The 21,318-nt window shown below is 47.4% G+C and overlaps 1 protein-coding gene across 9 annotated transcripts in view; it reads left to right on the top strand.

Annotated features, from left to right (window-relative positions):
* The first annotated feature begins 272 nt into the window (after positions 1 to 272).
* The window catches only part of KDM5C (lysine demethylase 5C), a 32,681-nt gene continuing 11,635 nt past the window's right edge, over positions 273 to 21,318 (top strand). For 4 of the 9 annotated variants that reach the window (XM_079911213.1, XM_079911210.1, XM_079911211.1 and 1 more), the window contains exons 1-13: positions 273 to 860; positions 5,172 to 5,249; positions 7,504 to 7,626; positions 7,920 to 8,090; positions 8,467 to 8,601; positions 9,349 to 9,472; positions 9,581 to 9,762; positions 10,799 to 10,957; positions 12,731 to 12,850; positions 12,977 to 13,135; positions 13,996 to 14,177; positions 14,275 to 14,437; positions 21,173 to 21,292. In XM_079911213.1, the coding sequence (XP_079767339.1) occupies positions 711 to 860; positions 5,172 to 5,249; positions 7,504 to 7,626; positions 7,920 to 8,090; positions 8,467 to 8,601; positions 9,349 to 9,472; positions 9,581 to 9,762; positions 10,799 to 10,957; positions 12,731 to 12,850; positions 12,977 to 13,135; positions 13,996 to 14,177; positions 14,275 to 14,437; positions 21,173 to 21,292 (1,866 nt within the window). In that variant the 5' untranslated portion in view covers positions 273 to 710. The remainder of the gene's footprint in view (positions 861 to 5,171; positions 5,250 to 7,503; positions 7,627 to 7,919; positions 8,091 to 8,466; positions 8,602 to 9,348; positions 9,473 to 9,580; positions 9,763 to 10,798; positions 10,958 to 12,730; positions 12,851 to 12,976; positions 13,136 to 13,995; positions 14,178 to 14,274; positions 14,438 to 21,172; positions 21,293 to 21,318) is intronic. The other 5 variants (XM_079911212.1, XM_079911209.1, XM_079911215.1 and 2 more) reach the window with 3 other exon arrangements.

Below are 21,318 nucleotides of genomic sequence, written 5' to 3'. Positions count from 1 at the left end.
AGAAAGAGAGCGTGTTGGGGCGGGGCTCGCGCCAGGGCTGAGGTCATCGAGGGGGTGCCAGTTCGGACCCACCACCCACCAACGCCAACTCCTCTTCCGGTCTGTCTCCATAACGCGCATGCGCAGCACTGGCCTTTAAACGTGCACCGCCGGTCCACCGGAAAGAGGATCCGGCAGTTAATTACACTTTGTTCCTCCGCCGCTGAGGCGGACTATTTGCTCTCAGTCTGGGAAGCACTTTTGAGTTCCTGCTTCCTGATAGGGAACCCACGCCTGCCGATTCAGCTCAGTCTCCACGGGATGAAGGCTCCCTAGGGCTTGGCCTCACGCACGTTATACGAGGCTCGGAGGGACACCCTGCGGAGGGATCTGGTTTGTTGTGGTGAAGGGAGGGGGGAGACGCTGACAAACCAAGATGGCGGCGGCGGCGATGAAGGCCGCGGTGGTTGGGAGGTAACTGTGGTGTTGAAGGCTGCGGTAGTTCCGAGGCAGCGGCAGAGTTTGGAAGGAACGGAGCAGGACGAAGAGGTGGTAGCAGTAACGTCAGCCTGAGCCTCTCAGAGCGCGGCAGCTACACGCCCCCTGGGCCCTCGGCGGGCGGCGGCCGCCCCGCTTAGGGCCTAGTCCCCGAGCAGTGCCTCGGCTTCGTACAGCGGCGTCCGCCATGAGTCCTTAAGGGCCGTCCGAGCCCTCCAGTCCTAGGGCCCACCATGGAGCCGGGGTCTGACGACTTCCTACCGCCGCCGGAGTGCCCGGTGTTCGAGCCTAGCTGGGCAGAGTTCCGAGACCCTCTCGGCTACATTGCGAAAATCAGGCCCATCGCCGAGAAGTCGGGCATTTGCAAGATCCGCCCACCCGCGGTAAGGCCCTGGGCTGGTGGTCGCCGGCGACCAGGCCGGGGATGATGAACTAGGGTAGCGGGCGGAGAAGTCTGGAGCGGAGGGCAGCTCGAGCTGTGGGGAGATGGGGTGGCTGGGACCGTTGTGGATGCGACGCGGGTCGGAGAAAGGGTGCTGGGGCCAGGGGTCCTTTCGTGGTGTGAGGGCCCTAAGTCGGAGACCCACCCCCACCCCCCAACTCCCACCCCGCCCTTCAGAACTACTCCTAGTAAGGTTCAAGACAGGGATGCCTAGTGGCCCCGGGGAGAGTTCCCAGAGAGGCACCCCGCACATCTCTTGGTTACCCCAAACCACCTAGGTCAAGGCTGCTCTAAATAAGGCTTTTCTCCCATTTACTGGCATCATTTCTCTTCAGGCAGGCAGTGTGGTGTAACGGAAAGATCACAGCTCTGAAGGGAGATAGATCTTAGTTCAGAACTCCACTCTGCAGCTTACCAGCTTTGTGACCTTGGACAAGTAATGTAATCTCTCTGAGCCTGTGAAATGGGTCCCATGAATGGTTATTTCGAGAATTGGATTAAACTAGGTAGCGTCTGTGTGTAGTAGGCACTAGATAAGTGGTAATTATTGTGACTGCAAAGGTGTTTGATGTGGTCATTGGTTTGCTCCTATGTGGGTTGACTCATATTTACTCACACCCTGCCAGGCCAGTCCATTTATGATAATATTCTGGGCTGGTAAGCCAGTCAGGAAATCAGTCTCACAGGCTCTATTTGGCTCCCCTGAGATGGGTTCAGGGAATTGTTCCCTTCTTTTCCTAGTCGAAGGCAATATCTGGGCCTTTCCTGCACATCACCGCCCAGGCTTGACTTCTGTGGAGAGTCTTGGACCAGTCAGTTTGGAGTGGGGTATATGAGTCCTTCCCAGAAGATTTCTACTCTGACCTGTCCCAGGATGTAGGAGGTCCCAGAGAATAGGATATTCTTGGACTCCCAGAAACAGAATGGACGGATGGAAGTCTGCCTCCTTTGGAACCCTTGATTCCCAGATGTCAGTGACAAAGGGCATATCTTTGCTCCTAGGCCTGGCTTCAGGCCAGGAGAAGTCCCCCAAGGGCTAGGATAGGCTGCCACCTTGCTAGCATGGAGGGGAAATGATGATATGCGTTGTTCAGTCACCACTTGGGATTCCAAGGGCAGGAATTGAGTTTGTCTGCAACAGGGTATTTTTGAGTAGGTGTCTCCTGGCTGAAACCAAATGGGAAACCCTGCTGCCACCTGAGGAGGGCACCATAGGCCTCCTTATTCAACTTGGTGCTTTCTGGTGTTCAGCCATACATCTAGGCTGGTTTCAGATGGATCCTCTGAGAGGTGTTGGGTAAGCTGATTTCTTCCTTGTTGGAGCTTGGCCACAGATCTCTGAGGTTTCCTTGTCCATGGTGAGGAAGTGGCAGTGGGTAGTGAGAGGTCGGGAAGGCCAGCAGAAAGGAGAGGCTGGAGTCCTGGACAGCATCAAGGAGGCACTCCCTGAAGTGGCCCGGCAGGCCTGTGGGAAAGAGGCATATCTGCCATAAGGGGTAGTTGAGGCTTGAATTTTCTATCCCATTTTTCTATCTTGGACTTCTTGGGGCAGCCTGGCCTTGTGTGGGTATTGTTACCCTTCTTTGGGGGACCAGGGGTGGGATAGGTGACATGTCCCTGGGGTGTGTGTGTGTGTGTGTGTGTGTGTGTGTCCTGCAGGGGGCCGTCCTTTGTTATGCTTCTCTTCTCTACCCCAACACTGTACTTCCCTCTAATCCAGGAGACCTGGCTCTCTCTGGTTTTTGTTCTGTTTTCCCCTCCGGTAGGGCTGCTCCTAGGCCTCCTTTAGGCAGCCAGGACTTCTGGCTGGAATTTAAAGCACTCACGCAAGTGGTGCTTGGGCCCAGAGTGAGAACCTTTGTATGGGTGGGTGCTTGGAAATTGAAGGTTTGCCTGAAGGGCCATTTGGATTCTGAATTGCTAGGCAGGTGACTGCTACTCTTGGGGAAGATGGGTGAGAGGAGAGTGTTGGTATACTGGAGTAGACGCAGGGGAGCTTGGAAGGGTCTTGCTTCCTGCATCAGGTAGCCAACCTTTTTATCACCATCATGACGTAGTGAGTATTTGGCACATGGGAGTATGGGACTGAAGGCAGGATGAGGGAGCTTGTAGGTCCCAGGGAGAGCCAGGCAGGGAGATTTGTTGAACCTTTCCCAGCTATCTGTTGCATGCACAGCTCCTGCTCTAGGATTTCAGTTCTGCCATTTCCTGTCAGGTTGCTTGATGTTGCGCTTATTCTTATCTAGAACTTGATTCAGCAGGAAAGAAAGGTGCCTGGAGTTTGGGGTTTGAGCACCTTTCTGCCTGGATTACCTGCGCTGAGGGGAGTGCCCTACTGATGGGAGGCAAGAGGGCATGGGGAGCTTGTCTGGGCTTGAGCCATATCATTTTAGTTTGAGGGTTTTTTGTCGTTGTTGGGTTTGTTTGTTTGTTTTTGCCCCAGCTTCACTGAGTCCCATGTGTTTGCTACCTGCTTTGGCGGGGGGAATATGTGTGCATGCAAGTATGAGTCCTCTGGCCCCTTTCTGTTTTTTTCTTTTTTAAAAAAAATTAATTATTTTATTTTTGACTGCATTGGGTCTTCGTTGCTACTCACGGGCTTTCTCTAGTTGTGGCAAGCAGGGGCTACTCTTCATTCCAGTGCACGGACTTCTTATTGCAGTGGCTTCTCTTGTTGCGGAGCATGGGCTCTAGGGCACGCGGGCTTCAGTAGTTGTGGCACGCGGGCTCAGTAGTTGTGGCTCGTGGGCTGTAGAGCACAGGCTCAGTAGTTGTGGTGCACGGTCTTAGTTGCGCTGCGGCATGTGGGATTTTCCCGGACCAGGGCTCTCGAACCCATTCCCCTGCATTGACAGGTGGATTCTTAACCACTGCGCCATCAGGGAAGTCCCTGGCCCCTTTTCTCAAAGTGTGTGTACAGAAGAGGCCAACAGCTTTTCTTCTCTTTTACCATCCTCCTCCCCCGCTTCCATATGTATGCACATGTGCGTGAACAGTCGTAGCCTGGTGTAGTGCAAAGAGCCTTGGACTGGAGGTCAGAAGGCAGGGGTTCTAGTCTTGGCTCTACCACTAACTCAGCATGTGATTCTGGAGAAATCATATTTCTTCTCTGGGCCTCACTTTCTCCATTCATTAAATGAGGGCACTGGTCTAGGTTACTCGAGGTTCTTTTCACCACCCAAGCAGGAGCCAGGGTTCTGAGGAGGAAAGGACTGCGTGGGGTGTGGCGGGGGGGGGGGGGCAGGCGGGCATTGGGAAGAAGGCTTTTCACAGCTGCCCTTTGGGCAGGACACAACAAGCTCTGACTTGGCAGGACAGAGTCTCCCCCACTTTCATTATCTTTCCCTGACTTCCCTCCTTCTCCCCAAATCCTCCCAATTCTTTGCTACCACAGTCAGTGGTGCATCCCAGCACTTAGGACACCCCTCCCCGCTTCCTCCCCTGCCTCTTCCTGTACTGGGCAGGTGTTTGAGAGTGGACCCACAGGAAGCCTTTCTGACCAGGTGAGTATTGCAAATTCTTGCTCCTTGTTCCTTGCTCTTCCCTGCAGTGTCTATCTCAGGCCTTTTAAACTGAGAGAACAGACACTAAAGGCCCAAACCTTTAAATCCTGCCCAAATTGGAGATGAGCTACCCTGCATATGTATTGGGTAGTGAGGTCAGCCTTAGATGTCAAGTCTTAATGCTGATTCTTTTGAATAACATTTTCATTTGAAAACCAGTTTAATTTTCATATCAGTCTTATGAGGAAGCCAGGGCAGGAGTTCATATTCCCACCTTACAGTTGAGAAAACAGGTTCAGAAAGGTAAAATCCCTTAGCTAGTAAGTAGTGGAGCTAAAACATGAACCCAGGTTTTCTGACTCCAGATCCTGTGTGCTTTCCAGTACTTCCAGACTGTGTGTCCTATGCCTAGGGGATGAGGAGTTAATATGGGCATAGGGAGAGTTTGAAGTCAGCTGTTTTGGGCCCCATCTCTCTATTTCTTAAAATCCTAGCACTGTACTGTTGCAGGGACTCTGAAGACATTTCCTAGGGTATGTGCATGGGGTATTGGATGTGGACTTGAGGGGCTTCTAAAGCCCTGTAGTGAGTTGTGTGTGTATGGGTTGGGTGTTTGCCAGGTTAAAAGGTCTGACGTGGCTAGAGGTCTGGGAAGGCATGAATGGGGTGCTGAGCTGCTTTTGGTGCCCCTCTGGTCTTGCACTATACTGGAATAACCCAACTCCCTTTTTTCCTCTGTACCCACTCAGGACTGGCAGCCACCCTTTGCTGTAGAAGTGGACAACTTCAGGTTTACTCCCCGAATCCAGAGGCTGAATGAACTAGAGGTAAGATGACTAGCAACTGGTGGTGGGGTTGGGAGAATGGATACCTGAGCTCTGATCCCACTTCCCTCCTACCTTCTCTGTCTAAGGTACTTTACCTAACTAGGCCTTTGTTCTCTCTTCTGTGAAATTGCCTGGAGGGCATGGAGGAAGCTTTAGAGCTCTGAATGTAACCTAGAGCAGGAGCATTTAGCATCCCAAATCTGATAGCCCCAAGGCTGGGGGTGGCCCTTTCCCACAAAGGTTTGCTACTTCTGAAGCTCCCCTGTCAACTAACCTACCCTGCTTGGGTCAACAAAAGAGAAACATGGGGCTGGTTGAGACCCTTTCTTGCTTGGCCAGCTGAATGTGTCCTCATCTATCCAATTCATCTACAACCCTGTGCTTCCTACCTTTCTTCCATGGTGCTTGGTAAGGTGGGAGGTGAGGTGGATGGGCAGGAACAACACAAGAACTGGTCTGTGAGGAAGCTGGAATGGTTACAAACTTGGACAGAGAGTCAGGCAGGTAGGCTTTTCCCTCTCCTTTATGTTCCATACAGGAAATCTAGGCCCTTTGCATGGGTAAGATGAGGTTCTCCACTAAGGACTTGAGAATGCCCCAGGGCAATGAGAGTAGATGCCCTCAAGCCAGTTCCAGAGGTAAAGTTCTGGAGTTTCCCATGGAAGGTGTAGGGTAGAGGTATGCTACCACTCCTCTCCCTCATTATTATGTATCCTCAAGCCTTACTAGATGTCTGGGGGTGTGGGGGTGACTATTAGGCCCAACCGAATACCCGTTACCTGAAAGCGTACTTGTCTTCTAGACCACAGTTCCTCAACCTTGGCACTATTGACATTTTGGGCCAGGTAATTTTTTGTCGTGGAGGGCTGTCCTGTGCATTGTAGAATGTCTGTCAGCATCCCTGGCCTCTACCCACATAGTACCCTCTCCCGGTTATGGCAACCAAAAATGTCTCTAGGCATTACTTAAATGTCCCCTGGAGGGCAAAATTGCCCCTCATTGAGAATCACTGTTCTAGAGTCGGTCTAGGTGCTGTGCTGGTCAGGGCAAAAATCATCTCTTGTATGGGGTACAAGGTCCTTAGAGAAATGGATCTGACCAGGTCTGCTGGGGTATAGCTAGGACAAGGTGTAGCCTACCATGGGACAGGGACAGGTTTTCTAGAGAGATAGTGCTGGCTAATGAGGGGGAGGGACAGGGATGGGCCAAGGTTGGAAAGCTAAGGGGTTGAGGTGGAGGGAGTAGGGTTCCTGGCCCCTTAGGGATTCTCATAGCAAAGGAGCCATAGGATGTTCCTTTCCACAAATAGACCTTACTTTTCCTCATCTGTGAAAGAACTGTCCCTGTTTCCCCCTAATGGGATCAGAGCAAGGTAATGAATTATAATGACTCACCCAGTTCTCCCTAGAACTAGGCCTTCTGATTAGGGTGAGGTGGTTATAGACTTGGGGCCTTGGGGAGCCCTTCTTGGGTCACTGAGATTTCGGGAAAGCATGGTACATGCCTTGTTCCTAGAATCTTTGGCCCACATTGGTTCCTGGGTAGGCCAGGTGGCAGTGCTGCTTTGGTACACCATCTCAGTTCTTTAGGCCATTCTATCTTTAGCATACACTCTCACCCTTCAGCTACCATGGAACAAATTTCATGGTGCATGTGAAGAGGTGAATGTTTTCTTTTGGAGCCTTCATTCTCTGAAACATGCCTAGAGCTTAGATTTAATTCCAAAGTTCCAGAGGGCATTCACTGTTCCTCTCATAAGTCTACCCTTCTGGGGTGAGTGGACTGGGCAGTTTTTTATTTCCCTCATAATCAGAAAACGGGTCCAGAGAATAGAACTGACTTACTCAAGACTATACAGCAGATTATTAGCAGAGGAAAAGCAAATACGTACGTTATTTGACACTCAGATCTCTTGGTACCTGCTGTGTGACTTGAGGAAGCAGGGACTCTCTGTAAAAGAAATGACAATACTTCTACAGCCCTGTCAGGGAGATTGAGAAAGAGTATATGTAAAGTTTTGGCTGTTATGACTCTACCTGCTCTGTTTTGGGACCTTGGGCTTCTCCTGTTGCCTGGAAGGTGGCAAAGATAAGAGAGGTGGGCGAGGTGCTACCTAGAGTTGGGGATCCAGTTCACTGGGAGAGGCCCTGGGTAGTGGGCTGCTCTGCATCCCTTCTCCTCCCCTAAGATTAGGCCAGAAGATAGGGGTCAGGTAGAGGGGGAGGCCGGCCTCTCTGAGCCATTTTTTCTCCAGGCCCAGACGAGAGTGAAACTGAACTACTTGGATCAGATTGCCAAATTCTGGGAAATCCAGGGCTCCTCCTTAAAGATTCCCAATGTAGAACGGCGGATCTTGGACCTCTACAGCCTCAGCAAAGTAAGAACAGGTTTTTCTCAAACCCCTCCCCACCCCACACCTTAATATCCTTGGTACTCTGGGGGCCACCTTGGTTTGGATATTGGATCTCTAGGCTACAGTGGAAGGGGCACAGCCTGGTAGCACACAAGCTGTCATCAGAACTTCTTGGCATCTCTTGGCTGCAATTTGAGTCTGAGTGGTGGAGGTAGGAGGGGGTAGCCTCCAGTGAAGTGAGGGGCTGGAGTTGTCCTCGTTGTCCTTTCTGTACATACATACAGCACATCCACGTCCCTTTCTGCTTGTCCTTACAGATCGTGGTGGAGGAAGGTGGCTATGAAGCCATCTGCAAGGACCGTCGATGGGCTCGGGTGGCCCAACGCCTCAACTACCCACCAGGCAAAAACATTGGCTCCCTGCTACGCTCCCACTATGAACGCATCGTTTACCCCTATGAGATGTACCAGTCTGGAGCCAACCTGGTGGTAAGGATGCCGAGCCGGGGTGGGAGTAGGCTTTCCCCTGCCAGATGCAAATTTCCACACTTGTTCTTAATGGAACTGGTTCAGTGGAGTGGACTGGAGACCTGGAGAGGTCTGGGAAGAGATGGAGTTTGGTTTAGTTGGGGAGATGGTTGCGGGGAGGTGGTTGGAAGGCGGGATGGCATAAGCAGAGGCATGAGAAGAATTCCCAAAGTGTGTGCTGGTGTCAGTGGCCAGTTGAGCAGGGCCTGTTGGGTGGGTGGGTGGCGGGCGGTGTGAAACCACGGCTTTGGTTGCTATTGGGTGAGGGTAAAGGGAGGTCCTTGCTGTTGGGAGCTGGGGCCCCATGCCCTGACCCTTACCCCTCACCTGTCCCCAGCAGTGCAACACACGTCCATTTGATAATGAGGAGAAGGACAAGGAATACAAACCCCACAGTATCCCCCTTCGACAGTCTGTGCAGCCCTCCAAGTTCAACAGCTATGGCCGGCGAGCCAAGAGACTACAGCCTGATGTGAGTACTTCCCTTCTTCTAACTTGGAGCTTTGGTGGTGAAGAGTCCTCTCCCTTCCCTCTGACCAAGGTTCTCTTCCCTGTTCCACTCTCCCTTCTCTTGGTTCTCTGAGTTCTGAGCAGTAGTGTGCCTCTTTCTGGCTTCACTCTTGCTCTTCCTCTACTCTCAGCTGAGCTTCTGAGCTGGGTTTTGATCTGTTTGTATAATATCTTTCCTATGTCTGGTGTTCTTGCCTGCCTTGTTCCTTTCCTGACTCACTCTGCTCATAGGGGAAGAACTCTTCTTTTTCTCCTTATAACTATATCTTAGCCTCAGGAAGAAGCTTATGTGCCGGCATTCTTCTGGGCATTGGGGATACAACAGAGAACAAGATACACACTGTCCCTGGGCTCACCGAAGCATGTAATTTACCAGATCATATTAGTCACTGCCATTTATTGGTAGATTCAAATACTTAGATTTCTTTATATATGTTTTCCTCAAACCCCTTGTAACTGTGAGATAGGAGTTAATATTCTCATTTTACAGTTGGAAAAACTGAGATCCCATCTTAATTCCATTCCAAGAGAGGAATGAGGAGGGAGTTCACTTACCCTCAGTCTCCAAAAAGCAATCTGAATTCTTGCCTGGGCCCACCTATGCCTCCACCCTGGCATGAACTCATGTGGTAGAGTCCAGGCTGTTGTTCTTTTAGGATGGGGCAGTCTGCCCAAGATAGTCTTGATTCATTTCCTTCTTTCCTTCCAGCCGGAACCCACAGAGGAAGACATTGAAAAGAATCCTGAGCTGAAGAAGCTTCAGATCTATGGGGCAGGCCCCAAGATGATGGGCCTGGGCCTCATGGCCAAGGATAAGACTCTGCGGAAAAAAGGTGAGGCCTGACAGGCTGGGGCAGTGTGAAGAATGGCCTCACCAGGGGAGAGGAGCCTGGGCCGCGACTTTCAGACTTGTACTTTAGAGCCATTCTCCTCTCTCCCAGATAAGGAAGGGCCCGAGTGCCCCCCCACCATAGTGGTGAAGGAGGAGTCAGGCGGGGACGTGAAGGTGGAGTCACCCTCACCCAAGACCTTCCTGGAGAGCAAGGAGGAGCTGAGTCACAGCCCAGAGCCCTGCACCAAGATGACCATGAGGCTGCGGAGGAACCACAGCAATGCCCAGTTTGTAAGGACCTAGCCCTGCCTTCCTAATGCTCTGCTTCTCATCCCTTCAACGAGCATTTCCCCAGCATGGCACTGGACCAGGTGGCATTAAGCAGAAAAGTGGGCCTGGTGGGCCCTGCCCTCAGGTAGCTCACTTAATTGGGGAAACAAGGCCAACTCACATGGAACAAAGAACAAGAAAGGGTGATCAAGTGCTGTCAACATGAAGTGCTGGAAGGGTGCAGAGGAGGAGACTCCCTCTCCATTGCTTCAGGATAAAGGCTAAGCTCCTCATTACAATGCATGATCCAGTCCCTGCAGACCTCTAGCCTCATTCCCCAGCACTGCCCACCTTACTCCTTCTGCTATAGCCACACTGAACTACTTGTAGGTATGTTTGTTTTTTTCCTGAGATGTGCCATGCTTTCTTTCCCCATCCTTTGTACATGCTGTTTCTTCTGCCTGGAAGAGTTTTCGCCTGTGCTCTGCCCCATTGCCAAATTCCAGTTTGCCTTCAGGTCTCAGTTTCAAGTGTCACCGTTTCAGTGAAGTTCTTCTCAAGGCTGTTCCTCCTTATCTCCAGCTGATTCGAGTGCTTCCTCCTTTAGGTTTCCATAGTACCCTTTTATGGGCTGCTGTTGGCAGTTTCCACACTGCCCTTTAATTTTTATGAACTTGTGCCTCTGGAGTACTGTATGCCTTTAGAAGGCAGATGCCATGTCTCATTTATCGCTGTACTGAAGAGTCCAGCGTAATGTTGAACACATAAGTGTTCAGTAAGTATTGAATGAATAAAAATGGGGGATTCAGGACTGAATGATAAAGACTCTGCTGTCACAGCTCTACAGTTAGTTTATTTGGGGAGGTGGTACGTGCATGCAGTTAAATTCCAGGCCTAGCATGACTAACCTGTACAGGGCCATGAATGATCCAGCCAGCAGGCAAGGTGGGTTTCTAATGGAGATCTTTGTGGACTAGGGTGCAGTCTGGAGGAGTCTGATGTTTGAAAGGCTGGACAGGGCTTAGGTTGATGAACTGTTGCCTCCCTCCCCTGGCAGATTGAGTCATATGTATGCCGAATGTGTTCCCGAGGGGATGAAGACGACAAGCTCCTGCTGTGTGATGGCTGTGATGACAACTACCACATCTTCTGCTTGCTGCCTCCTTTGCCTGAGATTCCCAAGGGTGTCTGGCGGTGCCCAAAGTGTGTCATGGCGGTAAGGACTTCCCAGCCCCAGTCTATGTCTGCCTCATAGGCTATCCTTGCCTTCCTTCATCCGGTCTTATTGAAAGCAGCCTTCTAGCTCAGCCACAGTCTTATGTTTTGGGTCCCTGGGGTGGGGCTAGGTTGGGCAGAACTTTGGGAGAAAGAAAAGGAGGACACTCAGCCTGTGTTCTCTGGGAGCTCTCGGACCACCCCGGGAGGTGAGAGTCATGATTAGACAGATCATATGTGATGACATATAATCAAATGTTAAATTGTGTGTTAGAAATTCAGATGTAGAAGTTCAGAGGACAGGAAAGTGACTAAGGGTAGTAATCAGGGAAGGTGTCAGCAATGAGATTTGGAGGACAGGAATATGAAAAAAAATGTTCTTTTGATTTCCAAGTTTTTTATTCTTTGTTTCTTTTAGAAAGCTTGGAAAATAGACAAATTACCTATCATCTCACCACCTAGAGACAACCATTGTTAATAGTCTGGTATATTTTCTTCTCATCTTTTCGTTGTTGCCTATATATAACTATCTTTAACAAGTTTGGGATCTTACTGTATATTTTCATTTGTTACTTTATAATCATTTTTCTATATTATTAAATTTATTCATGGGTATGATTTTTTTTTTCCTTGTAGGGGGTCCATCATGTGGGTATAATATTTATTTAGGTATTTTCCTTCTGTTGTGATAATTAGATTGGTTTGCAGTGTTGTAGATTTTAACTACAAGAGGTGGGCAGGCTTTCTAGACTGGGGGATGGAGGAGTGCAGGAGTAAGGATACATGGGGATAGTGTACCTAGTGCAAGAGAGGCAGTGAGGAGAGCAGCTGTAGCAGCAGTGAGGGCTAAGAGGCCTGGGAAGTCTTTCAGTTCCATTTCATGAGCCTCCTACCTTGATCCAAATTCCGGGTGCTTGTCTACATCTCTCCCTCGGTTTCTGGAGAGTAGACGCTGACAGTTTCTTGCCCTGTCAACTGTGGTCACAGAGACCAGGTGTGCACGTGCACACACACTAGACACACACAAATGAGGAAAGAGACCAGGGCAGTGCATAATTGCCTTGGTAGTGGTGGGGATTCCTTTAGGGAGGAGTTTGGATACCAAAAGTATCATAGACAACAGACTGTCAGGTCTACTTGGCTCTCTTCTCTAAGTGGTTGTGGGCCAGTGGACCAGATTGACACTTAGTTTTCAGACATGAGCAGAAGGTGTGTCTGACTGGGGTACATACATCTCTCATCTAAAACCACGAACATAGATACAAAGTGAGTTAGACACATGTCCTGTCTTCTGAGACAGTGTAAAGAACAGGAATAGTGTGGGGTTTGACACTAGGAGTTGGTGCCTTCGTTTCCCATCCTCCAAGCTACTAGAATATTCAGTGTCATTTTCCCAGGTCTGTAGTTCCAGTCTGGGCATAAAACTTCTCTAAGCATCCTGTATAAAGTCACATTTTATCTTGAGAGAAAAAATACTGGCAGAAGAGCATGGGGTAGCATATTTAAGTCAGAGCCCATGGTTTAGATAGTAAAGTCCTAAAGGAAGAGAAGAGCAAGAGCGTGGTAGAAGTGCATGTGGGGAATGAAGAGACTAACTGTGCTCAAGTGCTAGGAGGAAAAGGTAGAGCTATGACGTGAGACCTGCCTCGGGGGCCTTCAGTACAGACCTAGGGCTGTTCTCCTTCTGACTCCTACCCCATATTCCAGCTCCGCTTTTGAGGATTCTCCACCTCTTTGCCTCTGCCTTGGTGACGTGTTCTCCTTTGGGTTTCAGGAGTGTAAGCGCCCCCCCGAAGCCTTTGGCTTTGAGCAGGCTACCCGGGAATACACTCTGCAGAGCTTTGGCGAGATGGCTGACTCCTTTAAAGCCGATTACTTCAACATGCCCGTACACGTAGGTGATGGAGGGCTGGGGTAGTGTCAGGGCTAGGGTCATAGGTGCCTGATGGTCAATAGCTCTCCTGGGTCAGTGGGGCCAGGATATGATGGGCCATGGTCATCTGCTACCCCTGTTCCTTAGATGGTGCCCACAGAACTCGTGGAGAAGGAATTCTGGCGGCTGGTGAATAGCATTGAGGAAGATGTGACTGTTGAGTATGGGGCTGACATCCATTCCAAAGAATTTGGTAGCGGTTTCCCCGTCAGTGACAGTAAGCGGCACCTAACCCCTGAGGAGGAGGTGAGTAGGTGATTCATGGTTATGTCAGCTGTGTGACTTAAGCAAGTCATTTAGTATCTGAAAGACTCAGTATCTCTATAGGATGGGGACGATTATGCCTACCTTATATGGTTGCTGTGAGATGTAGATGGGATGATATGTGTAAAGAACACAGCCTAATATCTGGCATGGCATCTCCAGCCATGATATTGGCTGTTTATTTTGTCTGTAGAATGGGGACAGTATCCATTTTACAAATTTTATAAGAATTAAATGAGAGGGCTTCCCTGGTGGCGCAGTGGTTGGGAGTCTGCCTGCCGATGCGGGGGACACGGGTTCGTGCCCCGGTCTGGGAGGATCCCACATGCCGCGGAGCGGCTGGGCCCGTGAGCCATGGCCGCTGGGCCTGTGCGTCCGGAGCCTGTGCTCCGCAACGGGAGAGACCGCAGCGGTGAGAGGCCCACGTACCGCAAAAAAAAAAAAAAAAAAAAGAATTAAATGAGAAGGTATATGAAGTACCTGGCAGGGTGCCTGGCTCATTCATAAGAAGTGTTCAGGGACTGGGATTGTAAGTTCAGGAAATAATGAGGCCCTAGGCCTGTATCAAGGGAAGGGTGCATTTTGGTCCAGAGCAGGGGCTTTTAACTTGCAGATATTTTGGTGGGTGGGCACATCTATAAACCTCCCTAAAATTGAAGTAAAGTGAAGTGGATTGAAATTTTGTGTGTATGCATTTGACGGAGGCAGGGGGAAGAACACCTATATTATTTCTTAGATGTTTCAGAAAGGTCTATGACCTCGAAATTAAGGTTCCCTGGGCTAAAGATCTCCACTCCTTAGCAAAACTCTCATCCCTTTTCCACAAATACCTGACCTGACAGGAGTATGCTACTAGTGGTTGGAACCTGAATGTGATGCCGGTGCTGGAGCAGTCCGTACTGTGCCACATCAATGCAGATATCTCCGGCATGAAGGTGCCCTGGCTCTACGTGGGCATGGTCTTCTCAGCCTTTTGCTGGCATATTGAGGATCACTGGAGTTACTCCATTAACTACCTCCACTGGTGAGTGGGGTCCTGGTGAGCCAGGGAAGCAGTCAGGGTGGGCTCCTTCAGTACCATAGGTGTGTCCACTCTACATGTCTCCTTTCTGCTTGGCCAGGGGTGAGCCGAAGACCTGGTATGGGGTACCCTCACTTGCAGCAGAACATTTGGAAGAGGTGATGAAGAAGCTGACACCTGAGCTCTTTGATAGCCAGCCTGACCTTCTGCACCAACTTGTCACCCTCATGAATCCCAATACCCTCATGTCCCATGGTGTGCCGGTGAGTGTCCAGGAAATAGGGCAAGGTGTAGGAATGAGTTAGTGGTGTCCTTTGTGGTGGTGGTGGTGGTGGTGGTGGTCATTGTCTGGAATCTACCCCTGCCCCTTTCTCATTCCTATTCTGTCTTAATCAGGCTATAGGTTTGACAGAAATAATAGTGATTAGAGATACAATGTGATGGTGAGCCCTCTGGGCCTGATGTTTGAGGGCAACACCTTAGGGATGGCTTCCACCAGTGGAAAAGGGAAATAGAGGAAGGACTGGGCAAGACAAGTCTCCTTACTCTTAAGGGTACACATCATTTCCATTCACCTCTGGTTAGTCACAGCTTAGTCACATGGCCACATCTAGCTGTGAGGAAAACTGGACAATCTGATTTTTATTAAGGATGGTCATGTACCAGCTACAAATTGGAGGTCATGCTATTAAGAAAGAGGGTGAGAATGAATATAAGGGGACAACTAGCAGTCTCTGCTATCCTTTCCATATTGTGACCCTTCTTGGAGCAGTGGGTAGGTCTGTTTATTTATTTAACAGGTCAGAGTTCTATGGTGGTAATTAGTTTGCAATATATAAGTGTACCAAATCCACATGTTGTACACCAACATGTTATATGTCAACTATATCTCAGTAAAGCTGGGACGGGGTGGGGGGAAGTAACCTAAAAAAAAAAAAGGTGCCAATATCTTTCAGCATTTAAAAAAAAAAAGCTGAACCCAGAGTCCTGACTTGTCCTGTTCTCCTTCTCTGTGGACTTCTCTCCCACTGTGGGTATACATCCTGGCTTACCTATAAGGGGCTTTATATTCCTGGGAATTTCTGACGTTGAATAGTATCGGCCAGTTTTCTGGTGTGGATCTTAAAATAACCTGATCAACAGTCCTGTAGAAACAGGAATGAGTACATCTTCCACCTCTGCTTTCAGTCTTATTCATTCTGTGCTGCTACTCCTCCCCACTCCCTTCAACCCCGTGCCCCCAAAACCATCCTTGGCTACCTTACTGCTTAGTCTAGTGCGTGGGACAGTAAGCAGTCAGTACATATTGCATTAATATCTCCTTGAAATCCCTGGTCATCTGTACAGTAGGTCAGTGGTTCTTGCCTGAATTTCTTCTTGCCTTCAGCTTGTTTTGCTATACTATATAACCTATGAGTAATACTTTTTATTATGCATTTTAGTGATACTTAACCAAGGTTTGAGATATCTAGGGAATTAGAGGAAACGCATTCCTTTTCCCTCTCTGCATCACCTCATTTAAGAATTACTGGGAAAAAAAAAAAAAGAATTACTGGACTCAAGATGTAGCAATGACCAAGGGCCCTTCAAGTTATGCTCTTCACAAGTAGACATTGGGTCTGACCTTTCCTCAGACTCCTTTCTTCCTGACCCACAGCATCAGTTCTTTCCCACAGTGTCAAGGAGAATTATAAGAGTAGAAGAGGATTCTCCTTAAGGATTCAGACAGCTAAGATTCATACATACATACATACATACATATATATACACACATATATATATTCATTCAATTCTAATCTCTTTTTATTTATTTATTTTTGCGGTACGCGGGCCTCTCACTGTTGTGGCCTCTCCCGTTGAGGAGCACAGGCTCTGGACGCGCAGGCTCAGCGGCCATGGCTCACGGGCCCAGCCGCTCCGCAGCATGTGGGATCTTCCCGGACTGGGGCACGAACCTGTGTCCCCTGCATCGGCAGGCGGACTCTCAACCACTGCACCACCAGGGAAGCCCTAATCTCTTCTTAAAAAACTTTTATCACAGACTTTTTTGCTTCCACCTTCACAGCATTTCTCCTGCTCATAGCTCCCCAGCTTCTCTGGCCAGCTGTTGTTTCACCACCCCACCCTCTGTCTGCCAGGCCCTTCCTATAGGTAGTTCCCAGCATCTCCAGGCTCTTTGGACTTGGCAGTATCCCCTCAATCCAGGACATCTGATTTTCATATTCACATGTCGGCAGGCTGCAGTTTAGCCAGCTGGAGGTCCCTCAGAGCTATCTTTGGCCGCACTCCCCCCCCCCCACCTCACCCATCTTCCCCTTTGGTGAGAGAGGGCCATTTCTTTTTATAGAGATATATAGTATAAGTATTTTTATTATAAAAGAAACATCCCCCCTTTCCAAAAAATGGCAGTAGAGAGGTCATCTCTATATCCTCCACATTTTGTTACATTTCCATCTTTTTTATGTAAGTTTTGACATGACAGTAATCAGTGTATGGATTTTATAATCTCTTTTGTTAAGTTTGATCATCTAGAATGGCATTGTCCAATTTGGTAGCCACTAGCCACATGTGGCTATTGAGCACTTGAAACATGGCTAGTCCCAGCTGAAATGTACTGAAAGTATAAAACATATGTTGGATTTCAAGACATTGTATGAAACAGAGAATGAGAAATATCTCAGTAGTACTTTTGTATACCAATTACACATTAAAATGATAATATTGTGGATATATTAAATAAAATACATTGAAGTTAATTTCACCTGTTTCTTTTTACTTTTTTAATGTGGCTACTGGAGAATTTAAAAAGTACATATGTGGCTGGCATTATATTACTATTGGACAATGCTGGTCTAGAATAATTTTTTACTTCCTCACCATGAACTATTTATAACCATCTTTTTTGAAAAACGGCTTTATTGCAGTATAATTTACATACCATAAAAATCACGCATTTTAAATGCACCATTCAGTGAATTTACAGGGTTGTGCTACCATCACCACAATCCAGTTTTAGAACATTTCCATCACCCCAAAAGGATCCCTTGTGCCCTTTTGCAGTCACTCTTCATTCCAACCCCTAGTCCCAGGCAACCACTGATCTGCTAACTCTAAAAATTTGCTTTTTCTAGACAGTTCATATAAATGGAATAATATGTGGTCTTTTTTGTCTGGCTTTTCACTTAGCATAATATTTTTGAGGTTCATCTATGTTATAGCTTGCTTCAGAACTTCATTCCCTTTTGTGATGGAATAATATTATATTGTATGGATATACTACATTTTGTTTGTCCATTCACCAGTTGATGGACTTTTGGGTCATTTTTTAATAGCTGCAGAATGTGAGGAGAGCTTTCTAAAAAAAACTGCATAGGAAACAGTAAAGTGACATTGCCAAAATGAGGGTGCATTAGGTTCTATTTCTGGCTCTGCTACTTGAGGCTTCTGTGGGACTCAGTTTTCACATCTGTAAAATTAAGGCTGGGACTAGATCATTCAGCAAATACTGCTAGAACTCCCTCTGTGTGCAGGACCTCTGGTCAGCACCCTGAAAGCAAATAAACTAATCCCTGCCTTTAGTCATGTGCAGTTGAGTAGAGGACAAAGGTGAGTAAACAACTGGAATAAAATATTAGAGGTGCTACAAAAGGACAACAGACTGGGTCATTAGGAAGTAGGGGCGGCGGGGGGAGGTCAGGAAAGCATTTGTAGAAGTGGTGACACTTGAAGGAAGAGTAAGAGTTTGCCTATTGGGGCCGTGGCTTTATCATGTAGTTATGGGGATTCAAGTGAGGGGTTCTCAACAGGGACATTACATAATCAGGTTTGCATTTTGGTTGGGGAAGACAATTCTAGTGGTTGGTAATGGGGGCCAGTGCAGTAGTACAAGCAGTAAATACTGATGTTGCCTCTAAGTAGGGAAAGATTTGAGAAGAAAATGTACTGGAGGTGGGAACTGATACATGGCCTGAATAAATGTGCAGATTCAGTATTGTTAGGATGCTGATTCTCTCCTCATTAGTCTAGTACCCTAGCAGATGAATTGTTGGGTTGAAGGCTATAAACATTTTAGGTTTTTGGTTATGTGTCAGCGATTTTGCTTTCCAGAGAGAAGTTATTGGTCCCCATAACAGCACTGTACTTATTTCACTGTGTCTTCATCAGCATGGAATGTTCATTTTAAAAAACTTTGCAAGACTTCTTGGTAAAGACAGCTAATTAAACGTACACATGGCTACTTCCATTCCTTACTGAAACTTCACAAAATGCCACAAAGTGATTTTTTTTTAAGGTTAAAAAAAAAAATCACAGAGATGGGGAAAACAAGAAAAGAGACCATGATAAACAAAATTCTTGAAACTAGGAAACAAATAAGAAAACTGAATCTTAAGCCAGTTCTGGAATATCTGAGAACCAATCTGATTTATACCTCAGTACCCCCCAAGGGTTCAGTAGTTGGTTGCAGCAGACATTCCAGGGAGTAAAGACCAGGGAGTAAAGACAAATGGGGTAAAAATAAAGAGTGGTTCATATTTATATAAGAAGCTATGGGAGGGACTTCCCTGGTGGCACAGTGGTTAAGAATCCACCTGCCAGTGCAGGGGACATGGGTTCAAGCCCTGGTCTGGGAAGATCCCACATGCTGCGGAGCAACTAAGCCCGTGTGCCACAACTGCTGAGCCCGTGTGCCACAACTACTGAGCCCGCATGCCACAACTACTGAAGCCTACGCGCCTAGAGCCTGTGCTCCACAACAAGAGAAGCCACCGCAATAAGAAGCCCAAGCACCGCAACAAAGAGTAGCCCACGCGCAGCAACGAAGACCCAAAGCAGCCAAAAATAAATAAATAAATAAATAAATATTTTTAAAAAGCAGCAGCTATGGGATCCTCACCCACACTGGGCAGCTGGAAACGTGACCCTCCCTCACTCTAGCAAAAGACTGTGAGATTTACTTTCAAAGAGGTTGAAATAGATCTCTGGATTGAGGTCTTCTAGGTACAGTTGAGAGTAGAAGTATAGTGAAACTAGTAGGATTCACTGTATACCTACTGAATGCTGAGGTTCCCAGCCATCTTCCTCCACTTGGCTCTTAGAACAATAGCAAGCCAGACCTTTTTCCTTCAGGCAAAAAAATAGGAGTTTTCTCTGGGGAATCTGACTGGCCCAAAAGGAAAGACCTAGAGTTTCCCAAACTAAGTGGTTTCACTCTACAGTGGCTCACAGTTGACAAACTTCACCTCTGTACTCAGAACTTTCATTTAGCCTTTTCATTTCTTACTCTTGAATATAACTAGATAGCCACAGATTAACAGACAACTGAGAAAATTCTAGAATAAACAAAGTAGAACCAAATAGTAAAAAAGCAGCTTGGACAAACAGAGGCTAGGCAGGGAGAAGTAAACTTCAAAAAGAAAAGGAAAAGAAACCTTATTAATACCTTCAGAGATGAGCATATATTGCAAACATAAAATAAGAACAGGGTGCTATTTTAAAAGAACATGCTGAGAACGAAAATTAAGATAGCAAAAGTGGAAGATGAAAAAAAAATAAAAAGCTTAGAAGATAAACAGTTAAGGAGATCTCCCAGAAAATAGAATAGAAAGATAAAGATGGAAAAAGGTAGAAAAAGTTAGAGAATTTGTTCTGGGGGTTCAATATTCAAACAATTCTCTCTGAAAAGAGAATAAATGAAAACTGAAAGGATCAAATTGTTAAGAAATTGTTCAAGAAAATTTCCCTGAACTGAATGACAGTTTCCAGAATCAGAGGGCCTACCCAGTACATGAATGCAAATAGATCCACACCAAGGTATACCTGGTGAATTTTCATATCAAACAATGGGACCAGAAGACTCCTACAAGCTTTCTGAGAGAGAAAACAGGTTTCATTCAAAACATTAGGAGTCAGAACAGCTTTAGACTTCAAAAGCAACACTGGAATCTAGAAGACTAGAGCCATGCCTTCAAAATTATTTTCTTTCTTTCTTTCTTTTTTTTTCCAAAATGATTTTCAACTTAGAATTTTATGGGCAGTCAGATTATCAAGGTTGAGAGTAGAATAGAGGCATTTTTTTAAAAAGTTCTTCCCACCATTTCTCAGGAAGCTGTTGGACGATGTGCTTAAGCACAGCAAAGGAACAAACCAAGAAAGAGGAAGACATGGGATCTAGGAAACAGGAGATCTGTCGTGGGAGAGTGACAAGCCAGGGAGGGCAGCTGGTCCCAATTGAAACAGATCATAAGGCTCCATGAGAGACTGCTACAGAAAGGTGAAAAGTGATAGGAGAGAGGAAAGTTGGACACTTGTCCAAAAGGTTGGGATTAAATTACTAATACACAGAAAAGTAAGCAAATTGAGACATAGGAGGCTATTTTTAATATAGTCTAGAAGCATGTTATTTAGGGAAGCCCCGGGTCTGCTGACTTTATAACAAATCTTACAGAACCACTTGGTTCTTGAAACTGCTTACATGACTGGTAACAAAAATTAATGAAAAAACATGTCCAGCTTAATGAAAAGTGATGTTTTGAATTTTTAAAAAATTATTAGGGGGCCTCCCTGGTGGCGCAGTGGTTGAGAGTCTGCCTGCTGATGCAGGGGACACGGGTTCGTGCCCCGGTCCGGGAAGATCCCACATGCCGCGGAGCGGCTAGGCCCGTGAGCCATGGCCACTGAGCCTGCGCGTCCAGAGCCTGTGCTCCGCAACGGGAGAGGCCACAACAGTGAGAGGCCTGCGTACCGCAAAAAAAAAAAAAAAAAAAAAAATTATTAGGGAAGTTGAAATATTTTGGTATATGTACATTTCCTGCTTTTGACTCAAATTTTCCTGTCATCACAAATCAAAACCTTGAGAGCAGAGACCAATGGTCCTTTCTTTCGGAGTTGGAGGGTCTGGGAATCTGTTGTCAGACTGTGTTCCCTGAGACTTTCCTTCTTCTCCTTAAGAACCCTGGACTTAGATCTCTGTCTCAATGACCTTGGCTTTTCTTCCTCAGGTTGTCCGCACAAACCAGTGTGCAGGAGAATTTGTCATTACCTTCCCTCGTGCTTACCACAGTGGCTTTAACCAAGGCTACAACTTTGCTGAGGCTGTCAACTTTTGCACTGCTGACTGGGTGAGTCTGGAGTGTGATGGGATGGC

Source organism: Stenella coeruleoalba, assembly GCF_951394435.1.
Source record: "Stenella coeruleoalba genome assembly, chromosome: X".
NCBI classification, from domain to species: Eukaryota; Metazoa; Chordata; class Mammalia; order Artiodactyla; family Delphinidae; genus Stenella; species Stenella coeruleoalba.
Note: the sequence above shows the minus strand (reverse complement) of the source record. Positions and strands in the feature narration are given on the sequence as shown.